This window comes from Sycon ciliatum, chromosome 2, assembly GCF_964019385.1.
Source record: "Sycon ciliatum chromosome 2, ocSycCili1.1, whole genome shotgun sequence".
In the NCBI taxonomy this organism is placed as follows: Eukaryota; Metazoa; Porifera; class Calcarea; order Leucosolenida; family Sycettidae; genus Sycon; species Sycon ciliatum.
Window position 1 is genome coordinate 36,828,980 of NC_088644.1, and position 18,167 is coordinate 36,847,146.

An 18,167-nucleotide genomic window follows, 5' to 3' on the forward strand; every position below is an offset into this window, starting at 1 on the left:
CAATGAAATCCAATCGCGTCCCTCAAGTTAGTTTGTGCCCTGCACCACCACCAGTACATTATCACAGTGTCCGCAGGTCTAGAGCGGCTTTTTTTTTTTTTTACTATTATTCACAAACCCAACTCGTAAAATAAATAATTGTGTTTCTTTTTCCTGGTGCGTGCTTGTGGCATTGAAGCCGAGACCTTTGGTCGGTGGAGCCCCTGGTACCTCACCATCACTGCTGCCCAGTGCAGCCCCTGCTCAGTAGCTGTTTGTTTTTGTCCACATAATTATTTATTTTACGAGTTGGGTTTGTGAATAACAGCAAATAGACTAAGACTAAGAGACCCGGCCGAACCGGTCTGGTTCCAACCGTTGTTGGCCACCAACGCGTGTTTACTGAGGAGGGGTATAATGTGCGCCCGTCATATCGTTATATCGTTATGCCGCTAAGTATGAAAGGCTATAATGTCGGTATGGCCGGACAAAGGCTAAGCACAAACTTGCGGCTTACCTAGTCATGACTGACATGTAAAAGCTTAGCCATGTCATTCCAGAGAGGTAGGATTTATTCCCGGAGCTATGCAGAAGACGTTACTTCAGTAACGTCTGGCGCTAGCCAGGGTCCACACAGCTTTAATTTGGTGTTTGTGTGTTTGTGTCACGCCTGGCGCTATCCCGTTTCTGTCCCGTACCGTACCGTACCATTAAACACAGCTGGCCACATACAGCTGGCCGCAATATTCAAATAGGGCTTTCAAACGCAAGATCATAACATGAAGCAACTTGGAAGAATGAGTATGAATGCGAAGTGTATGGGGGAATGCATGTAGGGCGATAGTGCGGGTTCGAATCCCAGGTTATGCCTAAAAAAAAATGAAAAATTTATAACATCCTTATGCTTTTTTTGCCTAGGTCATCAAGGCGGTAGACGGTGTCGTATTATCCTCGACCGTACCTGTCCCGTACCGTACCATCAAAGACGGCTGGCCACAATGCATATTCAAATAGGGCTTTCAAATGCAAGATCATAACGTGAAGCAACTTGGAAGAATAAGTATGTATGCGAAGTGTATCGGGGATGCATGCAGGGCGATAGTGCGGGTTCGAATCCCAGGTTATGTCTTTAAAAAAAGAGAAATTTATAAGAATTTATAACATCTCTATGATTTTTTTGTCTAGATCATGAAGGCAAAAAAGGAAAGCGTAGGGCCCTGAGCTTCCAAGCTCTCTCATTTATTTATTTATTGCATCATCATCTCGTGGCAGGCAATGCCAATATTGAATGAGAGAGGGGATAGTTCTGGCACAACTAATTGTAGGCAACTAATCACAGTACTGCTTGGCACCAAAGAACTGGGGGGGGGGGGGGGGGGGGGACACAGTTAGAGCTCTCAGACTTCAAGCTGGTGCATTGGGCCAATTCAGAAATGCTTTCTTCACTAGAATTCATTGGCATCCATTCTGCTGTGCATTGTCGTCACTCCGAGCTCCGCCGCCAAGACCTACCAAGGTCGAAACAGCTACCTGTCTGCAGAACGAGTAAGTCGGGAAAACAACAATAATGTACATGGTGCAATCATGGAGGCTGAACTGTGTTATAATGATCAGAAGCACTCCCTAAGCATTCACTGACAATAATAATTAGTAATATTAATTGTACCTGTACAAGCACGCTTGTACTGGATGAAATCAACATCCACTTGGCCAGCCTTCAGCACTCTACTACTTTCACAAGTTTCCTGTATTAGATGACAGTCCTGATTCCTGTATTGGATGAACCGATTCCTGTATTGGATGACCCGATTCCTGTGTTGGATGGCATTATTCCTGCCTTGGATGACTTGATCCCTGTATTGGATGACATGGTTAATGTGTTGGATGGTGTGTCAGTAAGCCCAATGGCTGCCACACCTGCACCCGTTTCCTATAGTCTAGAACCTGGGGTTACAGCCAGTGCTATTAGCATCACGTCTTCCTGCCCGCACGTGCAGGTGAATATGCAAAAGAAGGATAATATGCGGTCTTCCTCTAGTCTTTCAGGGTGGCATTTGCAGTATGTTTGTCTTGCACTCTCATTTCATCTTGCACATGTTCCGGATCCACTCCGCCGGCCTGAATACGTGTAGGATGTTATGCGTAAACCAGCACAAGTTGTTGCCACTTGCTCCAGTCCCTGCCAGCTGAGAGTCTTGCATTACCATAGCATAATAGCATTAGGCATAATAGTACTGGATAATTATGTCAATATTGTGCCCAAGGTGTGATGGGTTGTTTGCCACAACGCCCCTATCGAAGGTCTTGCCAGTGATATTTCCGAAAAGTGATACGGTCACCAGCACTGTGACATTAACCCGTCAAGAGCAGCGAGTGTGCACACATGGTCGCCGCGGTCACGGTGTGTGTGTGTGTGTGTGTGTGTGTGTGTGTGTGTGTGTGTGTGTGTGTGTGTGTGTGTGTGCCTAGCCTACTCTACTTGCTACTGTGCATCATCCTACGCGTAGCTGGCTCGTGCTTGAAGACCACCTATTCACTACACTAAGGTGAAATTGGAAAGAGAAAGTGCCACAGAGCCTTACATGAAACTCTGCATGTAGCGTAAGAGTTGATTTCTTGTTGTACTGCTCCAATAATTCAGTACAAGCTCTTCATACATGTATCACCACTGAAATCTACCCTTGAGTAAGACTACATGTCTGTTGATACTCTCCAATAACTTACAATTTGAAAGTTGCTTGGGAGTCTGATTGGAAAGCACCTTTGGCCCACTGGAAACGGCGTTGTCGACTCTGTGCAGCCAAGCGGCTTGCCATGTGGCCAGTGTTGTTCTGTCCTGCCCAGTGGTGCATGGCCTGGACAGGTGTACGCCGTCAGCCACCATCATGCACTGCTGTGGCGTGGTGGCGTGTACTGTGTCTGGTTGCTCTGCATGGCTTACCGGTATTGTCTGCTGCCTGTGACCTGTCTCCATTCACAGGCTTGTCATCGTGGCGTGCAAACAATCTCTTTGGTAAGAAACTAGCTGCATCTTATAATGTTTTGAAGTAGCTGTTATGATTTTTGAGCTCTGAAGCCTATCAAAATGATGTACTCTTTAAAAAGTAGGTTCATGGGTGTGAACGGCCCTTCCAGCACTTCCAAAAGTTTTTGTTTTCAACCATACTAGAATTTGCATTCTCTTGGCATTGCGGTTGCTTCTCCTCGCGCTCCGGCCCCACACTTCCCGCATGGAGAGAGTGTATATTTCTTGGCATGACACATTTGGAGTGTTCTTTTTGGAATTTGTATAGTAGAAGAACAATGTTGGGCACAGGATCAATGATCTAGTGAATATCTGCGTACCAGATAGACCGACAGGCTTGTGTTTGGTATGCATAGTCATGTGGGGTATTAATTACGACATTCGTATTGCCCAGCTAGGGCAGTAACCAGCTGATGTTCCTTGGTACTACTGTACTATACTTTCAGCACCTAGTCCCAAGTACCCCCCCCCCCCCCCCATCCCTACAGGCAACATACACTATGTAAATGGGCATTCTCCTTGCTGACTGCACTGCAACCGCTCACCGTGCCCAATGGCTGATGGGTGTCCACTGGGCACACTAGAACCAATCATGCATGCACTGGACATTGCAAAGGAATTAGTTCCTGCCCAGTACTACAGTGACTAGCGCTCGACAATGGCACGCTTAGAGCAGACTTAGTGCAATGTTGGTGTGGCCATAGTGAAGGCTTAGTGCAGACTTAGCGCAATGTCGGTGTGGCCATAGTGAAGGCTTAGTGCAGACTTAGCGCAATGTCGGTGTGGCCATAGTGAAGGCTTAGAGCAGACTTAGTGCAATGTCGGTGTGGCCATAGTGAAGGCTTAGTGCAGACTTAGCGCAATGTCGGTGTGGCCATAGTGAAGGCTTAGTGCAGACTTAGCGCAATGTCGGTGTGGCCATAGTGAAGGCTTAGTGCAGACTTAGCGCAATGTCGGTGTGGCCATAGTGAAGGCTTAGTGCAGACTTAGCGCAATGTCGGTGTGGCCATAGTGAAGGCTTACAGTCCATTTCAAAACTATAGACGCGCAGTGTTTTTGAAATATTTCAAATTTGGCTGGAACTTTTCGAGAATAGTTTTCGGAATATTGCTCAGGTCCGCTCCACAATTACTCTCATATAGTTTCTAAACAATTGGATAACAGACGCCCAATTTGGAAAAAATTATGCACAAAGTGATCACAGATTTTATGTGGTATAGATGCTGGCATAACGGTTTTTGCCTAGGTACGCGTCTATAGTTTTGAAATGGACTGTAGTGCAGACTAAGCGCGATGTTGGTGTGGCCATAGTGGAGGCTTAGTGCAGGCTTAGCGCAGGGTTGATTATTGAAAGAAAATGAGAAAAAAATCAGTTGCCAAGCACATCCACTTTGCCTGGGTGAATTTTTCAAAAGAAAAACTCATATTTATATTAATAGTGTTGATGCTGATACAGAAAATCTGATAATCGTTGACAATTCCGCTCACGCCTTCTCCAGATATGTGTGCATGGGTAGCTAAGTCAGTCTGGAAACCATTGAGTTTGGAATCAGAACATCTAAGTAACGCAGATAATACATGCCATGGATTAAAATACCAGGTAACGGGGTGAGCAGCAGCATTTGGCCCTGTACAGATTTTCATCGGCCACCGCACCATAACTGCGATCTCCAGCCGACGTCGAAGCGCCGTTGCCTCAGCACAGTGCTGGCGGGGGCGGCACATCCGTTGGTTCTGAAGTCTGTCATACAGCTGTTAAAAACACCCACTGGCAAACAGACATGTATGCCCACAGTCGAGGGACAGAGAAAATCATCATGTGGCTTGTGTGCGCCGCAGCTTCATTACAATTTGACCTTCCCGCTGCTGCTAATGAGACATCACTGATCCAGAAGTGAGCAGCTGCGTGGTGGAACACCCTGTGCCATGCATAATAGCAAATGGTAATACGTGCAAAGCAGGCCATGCGGCCCGTGTGGGCTAAGTTCCAGTAATGAACCAACTGATAAGGCGGTTGCTCAATGATAAGCCATGAACTGTTCCTTTCCCTAGATTTTGATTTGTTTCAGTTGTTACATTAGACATCGGTGCCCGGTTTTTTTTTTCAAGTATTCTCCTTGGGGGGGGGGGCAAGCTTGCTACTTCAAAATAGAGTATTTCCAGGAACCAATTCAAGCCGTCCGTCACAGTGTACAGTGCATGTTGAATCGCCTGCGAGTGTGTCCCGACCACTCTAGGCCATGCATGGAATGCGCAGTCGTAGGATAGTAGGCACACAGTGAGGCACCGTATGTTTGTTCAGAAGTCAGCTGCGTAGACTCTGCTACATTGATTGTGTGACTGTGTCTTTATTCTCACAATGGCCGTGGCCAAAAAATCTAGAAAAATGCATTAGCAAGCAGATGGTAGCAGGCAGAATGTGTGTTGTGCACCAATAGAGAATGCGATGTCCGTTAGAAAATGTGTATTCTATAGAGGAAAGCATGTTGCTTTTTAATAGCATCATTGAAGCAATTCACACATGGACCGCCATTACTGAGTGTGTGTTTGGGAGGGGGGGGGCTACCCCTTCACTGCCAATGCTGCCAGATTCTGGGAGTTTCCGAAGGCACCCATAGTCAATTCTGCCAATAGAGGTACTCGGAACGTGTTATTGTACTTCAAGATCATAATGGTCACATGTAGCTTTCAGCCGCAGTTCTCAGCTGTTTCTTCCGTTTTGGAACTTTCTCTATGCCATTGGGAACTTCCACTATGCAGTCTTCTCATGTGCTCACGCTGCTTGTTTGTCGAATTGTTAGCTTTGATTTCAATAATGGTTTGAAAAGTCCACATGCAATTCTCTATAAACCCATGCCTGACATTGCATGCACCACACACTTTGATTTCAGCAAGGTTGGGATGTTGCTGTTGTTGCTGTTGTTGTTGTTGCTGCTGCTGTTGTTGTTGTTGTTATTTGTTGTTGTTGTTGTTGTTGTGGTTGTTGTTGTTGTTGTTGTTGTTGTTGTTGTTGTTGTTGTTGTTGTTGTTGTTGTTGTTGTTGTTGTTGTTGTTGTTGTTGTTGTTGTTGTTGTTGTTGTTGTTGTTGTTGTTGTTGTAGTAGTTGTTGTAGTTGTTGTAGTTGTTGTAGTTGTTGTAGTTGTTGTTGTTGTTGTTGTTGTTGTTGTTGTTGTTGTTGTTGTTGTTGTTGTTGTTCCTGTCACTGCTGCTGTTGTTCCTATTGCTGCTGCTGTTGCTGCTGGTGGTGCTGCTGCTGCCGTCCGCTGGCATCATTCTACTTGTAGTCTTTTGTATATTGCCAAGGAAAACATTCTGGGTACTTAGATATGCTTCAAGTACAGACATAATAATAATAATAATAATATTCGCGGGATCCGCGTCGGCATCGCTTGAATGTTCAGAAACACACAAACTAGCCTTCGCATCCGCAGGCCACCACTATGCCTGTTAACCTTAGTGGCGAATGCGGACCTCACAAGTGAGTCAGGGGAGAGGAGGTTAGTCTCTCAACCAATCGGGCGTGTAACGGCCCATAACCCTGTAAACTGCATCCTTGTTATTCTCACTCCGAGCTGTGAGTACCCAGTTGACCGTGGGTGTCGGCGCAGTTCAACATGCGTAAAAAGTCTTTTTACACGCTTCCTGCTACCAGCGCAGGTCTTGAACTCGGGACATCATGATTCGCAGGCAGGCCTGCAAACCAATCGGCCATATGCGTTGGCCTACAGGCATATCACATAGGGAATGCTAGGCAATTGATACCAGTTGTGAGCTGTATGCAGCGAGAGTTTGAAGGAGATTTACAATCCCAGCTTGAGGGTATACTAGTGGTCTTCACAGAGGTATAGTGGTGATTCACGGGCTTTTGTTTTTTGAAATGGGCTGCAGAGAGCTTTTCTCGCAAAGACCTTGACATAGGCAGGGCGGTACTTATCTCCTCTACTTCACTGCTTTGGCCTCCCAACCCAAACAAAGGGCCAAAGTCAGGTACCTCAACAGCAGGTGGGTAACTTGGTCAAAAAGCCACTTTTTACCCCCTCCCCCTCCCTTCAATAACCTTTTCAGCATAGAACAGGGTCGTAGCACTTGGATTTCAGGTGGTCCGGCCAAAAGGGTACTCAGTAACCAGAAATGGGTATTGTAACTATTGTTAACACAAAACACGTTTTTTAATTTATTGGATGGGTCAACACTTTTCGAAATATCTTCCGGCCATGGCCAAACAGACCAGATTGGGTGATAGGACCCTCTTTAACCTCTGCCTAATCCATGCTACAATGTCATCTTCTCCATGCTCGTACTGTACATAAGAAAGTCTCACAGAGTGCCTTGCTTGATCTGGGCGCCCCACATTGTGTCCGTTCTTCTCTTGTTCACCTGCAGTTCACAAGCGCTGTGCGGTGCCGAGAAAGGAATACTTCTTCGAAGTGTTCGTTTTCACAACACGGGCTGTGTCGGGATCGTGCACAAGCTCCACTCACAGGGGCCTGCGGCTGTGTAACTTCACGCTACACAGCGAGCCACTTGTCACAGATACCTATGCACAATGGCTGCTGGACTTCAATTCCAGCACTGGTGTGATGCAGCCATCCTGCTTCAATGGGATTAGGGAGCAAGATCGCGCGTTTGAATTTACGAGTAGAACGTTGCAGTACCAAGTTCTTCACAGCGTGATTGTGGCCGTTCGACGGCAGGCACCTCGGATACCAGTTCTGGCATTTCAGATGGTGTCACCACATGGTAATGTCTAATGACTGCGCATGTATTCCATGAGGTTGAAAGTGTTTGTGGCGTGGAAGAACTGCATTCATTTGTTGTCGAACCACAATCAATTTTTTTAATAAAGAGCTAAAATGGGGATTGATTCCCATTTCTCCTTGTGGGGGCTGCCATATGTTTAAAAAAAAGAAGATGGGATGTATATTGACCCAGAGATGCCGTCGGTAGATTAATACATACATGTATAGAATCCTCATAATTCGAACCGCAAACTGCCGGGGTGGGGAGGAGGAGGAGGAGGGATTCGATTTATCCGGTTATTCTAATCTTCCAATATTGACCCACAATACAACACATGATGTACTGGTTCGTCAAAATGTTCGCGTTGTCGATTTATTGCACCAAGTGGCGATATGCACTATAGTCTATAAACCAGACTGTAGATACAGTAAAACCTGTAACTAAAGACCACCTTGACTAGCCACCAGCCTGGTACTACAGACCACCGTGACTAGCGACCAGCCTGGTACTACAGACCACCGTGACTAGCGACCAGCCTGGTACTACAGACCACCGTGACTAGCGACCAGCCTGGTACTACAGACCACCGTGACTAGCGACCAGCCTGCTACTACAGACCACCGTGACTAGCAACCAGCCTGGTACTACAGACCACCGTGACTAGCGACCAGCCTGGTACTACAGACCACCTTGACTAGCGACCAGCCTGGTACTACAGACCACCGTGACTAGCGACCAGCCTGGTACTACAGACCACCTTGACTAGCGACCAGCCTGGTACTACAGACCACCGTGACTAGCGACCAGCCTGGTACTACAGACCACCGTGACTAGCGACCAGCCTGCTACTACAGACCACCGTGACTAGCAACCAGCCTGGTACTACAGACCACCGTGACTAGCGACCAGCCTGGTACTACAGACCACCGTGACTAGCGACCAGCCTGGTACTACAGACCACCGTGACTAGCGACCAGCCTGGTACTACAGACCACCGTGACTAGCGACCAGCCTGGTACTACAGACCACCGTGACTAGCGACCAGCCTGGTACTACAGACCACCGTGACTAGCGACCAGCCTGCTACTACAGACCACCGTGACTAGCAACCAGCCTGGTACTACAGACCACCGTGACTAGCGACCAGCCTGGTACTACAGACCACCGTGACTAGCAACCAGCCTGGTGCTACAGACCACCGTGACTAGCGACCAGCCTGGTGCTACAGACCACCGTGACTAGCGACCAGCCTGGTACTACAGGCCACCGTGACTAGCGACCAGCCTGGTACTACAGACCACCGTGACTAGCGACCAGCCTGGTACTACAGGCCACCGTGACTAGCGACCAGCCTGGTACTACAGACCACCGTGACTAGCGACCAGCCTGGTACTACAGACCACCGTGACTAGCGACCAGCCTGCTACTACAGACCACCGTGACTAGCAACCAGCCTGGTACTACAGACCACCGTGACTAGCAACCAGCCTGGTACTACAGACCACCGTGACTAGCAACCAGCCTGGTACTACAGACCACCGTGACTAGCGACCAGCCTGGTGCTACAGACCACCGTGACTAGCGACCAGCCTGGTACTACAGGCCACCGTGACTAGCGACCAGCCTGGTACTACAGACCACCATGACTAGCGACCAGCCTGGTACTACAGGCCACCGTGACTAGCGACCAGCCTGGTGCTACAGACCACCGTGACTAGCGACCAGCCTGGTACTACAGGCCACCGTGACTAGCGACCAGCCTGGTACTACAGACCACCGTGACTAGCGACCAGCCTGGTACTACAGGCCACCGTGACTAGCGACCAGCCTGGTACTACAGACCACCGTGACTAGCGACCAGCCTGGTACTACAGGCCACCGTGACTAGCGACCAGCCTGGTGCTACAGACCACCGTGACTAGCGACCAGCCTGGTACTACAGACCACCGTGACTAGCGACCAGCCTGGTACTACAGACCACCGTGACTAGCGACCAGCCTGGTGCTACAGACCACCGTGACTAGCAACCAGCCTGGTACTACAGGCCACCGTGACTAGCGACCAGCCTGGTACTACAGACCACCGTGACTAGCGACCAGCCTGGTACTACAGACCACCGTGACTAGCGACCAGCCTGGTACTACAGGCCACCGTGACTAGCGACCAGCCTGGTACTACAGACCACCGTGACTAGCGACCAGCCTGGTACTACAGGCCACCGTGACTAGCGACCGGCCTGGTGCTACAGACCACCGTGACTAGCAACCAGCCTGGTGCTACAGACCACCGTGACTAGCGACCAGCCTGGTACTACAATCCACCGTGACTAGCGACCAGCCTGGTACTACAGGCCACCGTGACTAGCGACCAGCCTGGTACTACAGACCACCGTGACTAGCGACCAGCCTGGTACTACAGGCCACCGTGACTAGCGACCAGCCTGGTACTACAGACCACCGTGACTAGCGACCAGCCTGGTACTACAGGCCACGGTGACTAGCGACCGGCCTGGTGCTACAGACCACCATGACTAGCAACCACCCTGGTGCTACAGACCACCGTGACTAGCGACCAGCCTGGTACTACAGACCACCGTGACTAGCGACCAGCCTGCTACTACAGACCACCGTGACTAGCGACCAGCCTGGTACTACAGACCACTTCGCCAGGCACGGACCTTCTCACATTCATACATGGTTGTGCGGTGCAAACCTCTAACTAAGGACCACCTGCCACTAAAGACCGCTTTCTCCGGCCCCAACGGGTGGTCTTTAGTCACAGGTTTTACTGTATAGATTTCACGCACTCTGACCTGGCCAGCACATCCTGCTCCTGCACACTGAACAGTACAGTGCACAGTGAACTTTGAATCACACCTTGCTAACTTCGTCATGAATCCTACACCTGCCCAGTTTGAGGTTCATATTAACAGACAGTGTTATGTGGGAACGGTATTGACCAGGGACCTTCGCTTGAGGCCGGCAATGCTCTCACCACTGAGCTATGGTGTAGCTGTCATCCCTGCAGAGACCGCTCAAAACACTCTTCAGAGTTCTGAAGAAATTTAGTTCGAAACTGTGTGTTTCAAATAGGCCATATCCAAGCCATCGGCAACTATCACCAAATGCCGGGGAAAGTAGCACACTGACTTGTAGTCACAGGTCATTTCATTCTGCATGTATTAGGACAAACTTCAAAAGCAGTATTGATTACTTTCACTGGCCGCATTTTGCTCGTTATGGCAACATTGTATTCGCTCTGGTGCCATTGTGATTTGTGCAATGTTTGTCTAATCTGATAGAATTACACTACCGCTGTCATGGAAACCGCACTAACCCAGCTGAGCGTGGACTGAACGGCGCGCACACAATTCTCCGTGGCTATGGCAATGTAACACTGCGAGAGGGCCGCAGCCAGATTGTCCGCTTCTTCCTGGACCTGTCACCGTCCGAAGGCTGCAACCTGACCGGGGACATGGTGCGCGTGTATCGCGATGACTACCTTCTGTCTGCAGTGGCAGACGGCGTTCGCGTGGACATGCATCCCGTACTTGGAGACTACCGCTACGAGATTCAGATTGATTTCCATATGCCGATTCTGAGCCTGACGGCAGGCCAGTATGTTCTGGCGTTGTACATCGCCGAGCAGCACAGCTGGGGAACGCATCAGTGGCCTATTGAGCAGACACTGTTACACGAGTTCACTGTGCAAGTCCTTGCACAGGACCATCCAGGTAAGGCAAACAACTCTGCTTTAATAAAATAACCCTGATGCACATTGACATCACGTACGACATCCCGTAGAATCCCGTAGACCCAGTTGGGCATTGAATGTACAGGACCCTATTGTGTTATCTATACAGGTGGATTCCTGATAATTCGAATATGGCTTAATTCAACCGGTTAATTAAAAGTCCCACGGATTCCACTTACATAGAAAATGTGTGGGATTTGTGCTGATAATTCGAAGTTAGCACCGTGTAGTAGGCTTTATGCACGTTGTACAGATGCACGAAATCCCGTAGAATCTCGTAGAATCTTGTAGAATCCCGTAGACCCGGTTGGGTGTTGAATGTGCAGTAGCCTATGGTGTTTACTGCTATTTCCACTATGAAATGGGCCCCGAAGGCATTTCATAGTAAAGCCTTTTCCGGCAGAGATCTAGCTAGTCGTTAGTTCAATCCCAAAGTGAAGAAGCTGGAAAAGCGATTGTTTGCCATGAATTATGAGGCTAACTGGGTCAAACGCGCATGTATAGCACACAATGAACACCCCAGGGCCTGCTGGAGAGCCGGGTCAGCCGGGTCACGCGCCCGGCTGGGGAACTGCACGACCTGGCTGAACAGATAACACCGGGTCCAGTCTGACCCGGCTGAAAAATGTCTCAAACTGACAATGGATTCCTAAAATACCGGTATTTTACGACGCGCGGACCCCATCTGTTGCAAATCTAGCGCAACTGTACACACTACAGTCAAGCGACAGAAACTCGGCTAGGGTCAACTGGGGTCAACTGGGGTCAACTGGTTCGAGCGCGGCGAGCCAGCGGCGAGCAGGAAGTCAGGACATTCAAAGTCGATGGGGCAGGCAGTCAGAAGCGTAACTTTGGCTATAGCTTTTGACACAGTTGCAAGTTTTCAGCCGACTGGTGATTTGGACGATGGAGACCGCAGCGAAGAGAAAAAGAACTCACGCTTTCCAAAACTCTTGGAAGAAAGGTCGACCCTGGCTGAAGCTTGTGAAGACGGTGATGCGGAACTCGCTGTCGACGAGGAATCTGGAGATGATCATGGCAATCAAGCTCGACGTTCCTGCCGTCGCCGACTTCAATTACGACAAGGCTATGGCTGCATGGCATTCTGAGGTGACTCGGGACAGTACGACTGCAACGTCAACCTCTTCTGAACGGCGGGACCTGGCCCGCACACCCAGAGCAGCAACGCCAGCAGCATCAGCAGCAACAACAGCGCCATCAGCAACAGCAGCGCCAGCAGCAGCTGCAGCGCCAGCAGCGCCAGCAGCAGGAGCAGCAGCAGCAGCAGCAGCAGCAGCAGTTGCAACTCCACCAGTTCTCCAGTTTGCTGAAGCGTTTCAGCAGATGGTGCAGCAGATGCCAGTCGGCTCGGCCATGCAGGTGATGCGGTGGCAGCCAGCAGCCACTCCACAAGGTGCTGCAGCCCCACCCCCAGTGCTCTATTATGTGAACATGTTCGTCCTGCTACTAGCACTACTTGTATAATATTATAAATTAGAAAACAGAATTCCTTTTTTTCAAATTGTTAAATCAGAATCCAATGGAACTGCTTTGCATTCTTCACGTAATGTCGTTTACCTTCTACACTGTACGTTTGCGGACTTTGATAGTTCGCCTTGTTCTCTAAAATTTCCGATTTCCGGTAATAAATTCGCCTTTCTGTTTTCCTGCGTTTTGAGCAGGCTTTTTGGTTGTTTTTCTGTCGGATGATATGACACGGCTTGACCCGGCTGGCCTGCATGCGCCAGGTACACTCTGACCGGGCTGTGTTGAATGTCTAGAGCACGCCCTGCACCCAACCATGCATAGCACACAATGAACACCCAGCCATGTATAGCACACAATGGACACCCAACCGGGTATGTACACACCTATGGCCCTACAGTCCATTCATCGGAAACTGGCCCGCTGGCTTTTGAAAGTCGGATTTGGGCCGAATTGAGGATCAAAAACCCACTTTAAATCTAAAAAATCTGGGTTTTGGATCTGCTTCTCCATACATTTTGCCATGGCATACCTGTCCTAATTTTGTAAAACCTGGCTGAATTTCTATTTCCCTGTTCTTGGACTTTTCTGGCCTCGAATGTGGCAAGGAGTAATTGCACGGGTCACACAATGCAGGATGTACTGTTGTTTTCACGATATCTACAACTATGTGAGAGAGACACCAAAAAGTTAGGATGCCAGTTTCCAATGAATGGACTGTAGTACAGAACTTCATACATCTGTGCGACGTGCATAAGGACCATTCGAAGTTCACTGTACACTGTACTGGTCAGTTCAGTTTGCATGAGCAGGCTGTGCCGGTCAGTTCAGTGCCTGTGAAATCTGTGTATTATTATTATTCAAATAATCTACGTGGAGATAAAAGTTTAATAATAGCTATGAAAAGTATGAATGCCGCAGACATCACCACGCAACATGACAATTTGTTCAAGGTTTGGTTTTGTGTGTTTCCAAAATCGATTTTCACGCTCCCATCATCAGTGGAAATACGGAACTAAAGAGATCAAGGGAAAAACAAAGGTTAAAAATCCAAAGAAGTGTGACACATGACGGGTAACTTGTGGTAAGTATTACAAAAAGTGAGAACTAAAATAAAGAGTAAGTGTGACAACCGGGCATGAACAGTGCAGAAACAACTCATGAACACGGGGTGCAAACTCACGAAAATAACCTAAGTGCTAAAACATGTTCTTTTTGCTTAGGATTCTACCTGCATTTTCGACTGCGAAATGTTCCCTTCAGGCATTTCATGCAACAACTTATTTCGTCAACTTTTTCGGACGAAGATCTAGCTAGTCATCAGCTCTATCCAAACTGAAGAAGCTGGAAAAGCGACTGTCTGCCACTAAGTGTTGGGCTAAACTGGTCAAATATGCATGTATAGCACACAATGAACACCCAACCGTGCATGGACACACCGACGGGAATTCGTACATTTGTACGAGATAATGTTATGTGCATAAGAACTAGGACTGCTGAGTTGAGTAGCATTTTCTTCGGGTATCGGGTCCGGGTAGTTTTCCACGGGTAGTACTGGTACCCGATCGGGCCCCCTCCTTTGCATTGGCTTCTGCCATTGGACGGTGAAATAAAATAAAATAAAATAAATAATGTTTCCATGGTAGCATCACAATTCACCCCTTCCCTTACACACTGGGTAGGCATGCGGAGTATTACATAAATGTGTACACGTGCACTGTACATGATGTCATCTGCGACTTTGGGTTTTCGGGTACTATTCTGTACCCGTTCTACCCGAGGTCCTCACGGGTAGCACGGGTACCCGACTACCCGTGCACACCACTAATAAGAACTATACATGTCAAGTCAAGTCTGAAGTGGAAACTGGATACTGTAAGTCATCAAATACTCGGCGCATATTTATTTTCGGCTATTTTCAACCTGGTCATATTGGGCTGAACATTTGTTGCCGCCGAAATTTTGTTTTGCAAGGTTCAGTGTGACAGTGAATACAGGCAGCAACAGTACAGGCCGAAAATCTTAACGCGGATGAAATGTGCTTTAGTCCTGGGAGGCCGAAATTTGAATGGGCCGAAAATTTGTAGACGCATAGTAGTAGGCAAGCTGATATGAACTTCGTTGAGTATTTGCCATAAAGTCACGGAGCAAAATGGTTGAAAATAGGAAAATAGTGCCAACAGCTTTGGCAACAGTTTTGCTAAATGCTGTGCCCATGCATACTTGATACGTTGAAGCTGCAGTCAAGGCTAATCTACAAGGTAGTGATGATGAAAAGATCACTGGGGCCCATGCTGGTGTGCGGCGTTCACGCGCCATGCATATTGCTGATGTTGGGTCACTTCCACAAGTGCGTCCAAGTAGCAGATGTGACGCTTTGACGGTGGAGGTGATGTTAAAAGGGCTAGCCTTTTCAAAACATCACCTCCACCATGCATCGAAGCGCCACATCTACCACAGCTGTGCTGTGCCCTGTCAATTGTGACCTTATGTCCTGGTATGCGGTGAACACGGTTGTGGCAAATGGCGCTTTTTTACAGCCAGGAGCACAAGTGCTGAAGCCCCATTTGCCACAGCCTTTCACTATAAATTACTATGATTACAAGATACAATGGTATGTGATGAATAGTACTATTTCTGAGGACTCTGCGCTATCCCACTACAGTCTTTTCACCTTGCATGTTCAGTACTTCGGATACAAAATGAAAATTTTTGGTGCCCTTGGAGGTATGTTGAAAATTCGTTGTACTTGAAATATCCTGGCCGATAGCCTCCAAAATGAAATGGGACTAAAATAATTCGACTTCATGTCTGGTAGGCTACTGGTATTGAAGTTTCTTTTCAAGATTTTAGGCTGCCGCAATTCTTGTATTTATACACGTATGCTAACTGGCTTTAGAGTAAAAGGTATTGTGAACAGGCAGTCAGGCGATGGAACACATGCTGATTCAGACCTATCAACGGGCTTGTGATCCCATGCAGCTTATCAGCAGACAAGTTCCACCACCGCCGCCACTCCCATCACCCCCGCCGTCACCACCACGGAACTTATCACGAGCCCACTGCCAGTATCAACCATCCAGGATACAGCAGGTCACAGTATTCCTACGCGGGGTGCTACTCCGTCCAGAGTGGCCACGTGGCGTCCAAGCACACCTTCCAGCGCTGGGTCAAGTGTGCTGAGCGTGAATACCGTATTGCCGTCCAGTCCCGTCAGTGTACAGCGCTCTCAATCCACTGACAAGGCTGATAGTATTGTTCACTATACACATTCCGGTCCTAGGAGAAATAGCACACCACCACACGAAGACACGTCAGCAACCACATCCGAAATCGAGTTGCAGACCCAGGCCAATAGAACACAACTGGAGCGAAGCCACATCTATACCATAGCTGGCAGTGGTCTGTTGCTTCTCATCATCATCTTCATAGTGCTAGGGTGTTATTTACGTCACTCATGGTGCAGATCACGAACTCTATTTGCCGGCAAGATGCGCTGCAGAGGGAAAACATTTGTGAAACGACCAGGTAAGCAAGGGAAATTTCAAATCTCTTTTTCGCAAATACCTAATGATGTTCAGAAAACATATTTTGGTTGTGGACAGGTGGTCTTTATCCATGGGCAGGCTGAAATATAGATCTACTATGAGACATGACTTGCTGGCAGCCTGGGAGATAACCAGTCCTTAACAACAAGACTTAGTTATTCTCACCGAGGTGCTTGCTTTCATAGATTGAACCATGCGGCATATGTAGGATGTGTGTGCATGTGCTTCTGCGATTTCATCATCCCGAGCTCCAAAGATGTGCGTGCACATGTACATGTATGCATACCTGCCCGTTGAATTGGTCGTGTGTACAACATGGGAAACCTCACTCCAGCACGTCATGCTATGCTTTGACCAACACACACAAGCATGCGCACACCTGTACCGGTACTTGTACAGGCGCGTGCCCCGTATGGGTTCCTGGGTGCCCGGAACCCCCCCCCCCCCCTTCGCTCAAAATGCAGGATTTTGCTTCCTTTTTTGAAAATTTTCCCGGGGAGGCCCCCGACCCCCCCCCCCCCCTTGAAGGGCACCGGCGCACGCGCCTGCTTGTGCATCTGCTCTACTATCAATGCCCATGCGGACTGCTTCTCCTAACAGAATACTTCGAAGTAAAAAAATGTCCTTGAATACAAAGCGGTCAGAAGAACCGGTGTGTACCGTGCTTCGAAGTAGTATAAAATTAGTAAGCCCACCATTCTCATGCCATTTACCTGACAGTCCTTGTATTTGTATTTGTATTTATTTATTTTAAGGATTCCCCAAAGGCTGTTTGCCTGTCGAGGGGGTTTCCTGTGTTGTAAATGTTCTGTTCTCTGGTGTGTGATATTCCACTGTGCATTGCTGTTGCTCTAGATGGTCTGCCATTGCCACCGCAGCAATCGGCGACTATGCTACTCAACCAACCGCCTTCCACAACATCAGACGGTCCTCTCTATGCGGAATGCCAGGGTCACTCAATGCCCATGTACCAGGCACTAGGTGGCGGCGGCTCAGCCAATCTCTACCGCAACTCAGACAACTTCTACACCATCGATCCAAGCGATCTATCGCGAGCCAACTCCACCCTGAATGTGAGCACGGCTTACCAAGCAAATACAGTCGCCATACTTGCCGTCGACCTGGGAAAGCCCCAGGAGCCCCAGTATGCATGTCCGGTAAAGATGGCCGCAGACACGAGAATGCCAATGGACAGGACTACATGTGCGGGCGAGGCGTATGTCAACCAGAGGAGAGGCACCATCGTGGCCGGCCAGTGCTTACCAGTGCAAAGGAGGGGTATCCCCCCTGCTGCCGAGCACCCCACCGAGGAGTATATGCATATGTCAATGAAAACCGAGCACCTGTCCACCATTCAAACCGAGCACCTGTCCACCATTCAAACAGAGCACCTGTCCACCATTCAAACCGAGCACCTGTCCACCATTCAAACAGGAGCACCAGCCACGCCTGCAGCAACGCAGAGAAAGAAACTGTACAGGCCAGTGCAACAGTCCAAGTCAGAAAGCCGCCTGATGATGGCGGCTACCCGGAGAGCAACAGCGGCGAAGACAGACGTGATTGATGAGGCTGGCTACACAAGCATGGCCACCTCGGTAAGGAATGTACCCATCATCTACTACTCTATACTCGTACAA

The 18,167-nt window shown here is 48.6% G+C and overlaps 1 protein-coding gene across 1 annotated transcript in view; it reads left to right on the forward strand.

Moving 5' to 3' along the window:
* The first annotated feature begins 2,578 nt into the window (after positions 1-2,578).
* Positions 2,579-18,167, forward strand: part of LOC135809893 (uncharacterized) — a 17,823-nt gene continuing 2,234 nt past the window's right edge. Inside the window, exons 1-5 of the mRNA XM_065323338.1 lie at positions 2,579-2,992; positions 7,388-7,744; positions 11,046-11,477; positions 15,965-16,510; positions 17,386-18,125. Coding sequence (XP_065179410.1) covers positions 2,794-2,992; positions 7,388-7,744; positions 11,046-11,477; positions 15,965-16,510; positions 17,386-18,125 — 2,274 coding nt within the window. The 5' untranslated portion in view covers positions 2,579-2,793. The remainder of the gene's footprint in view (positions 2,993-7,387; positions 7,745-11,045; positions 11,478-15,964; positions 16,511-17,385; positions 18,126-18,167) is intronic.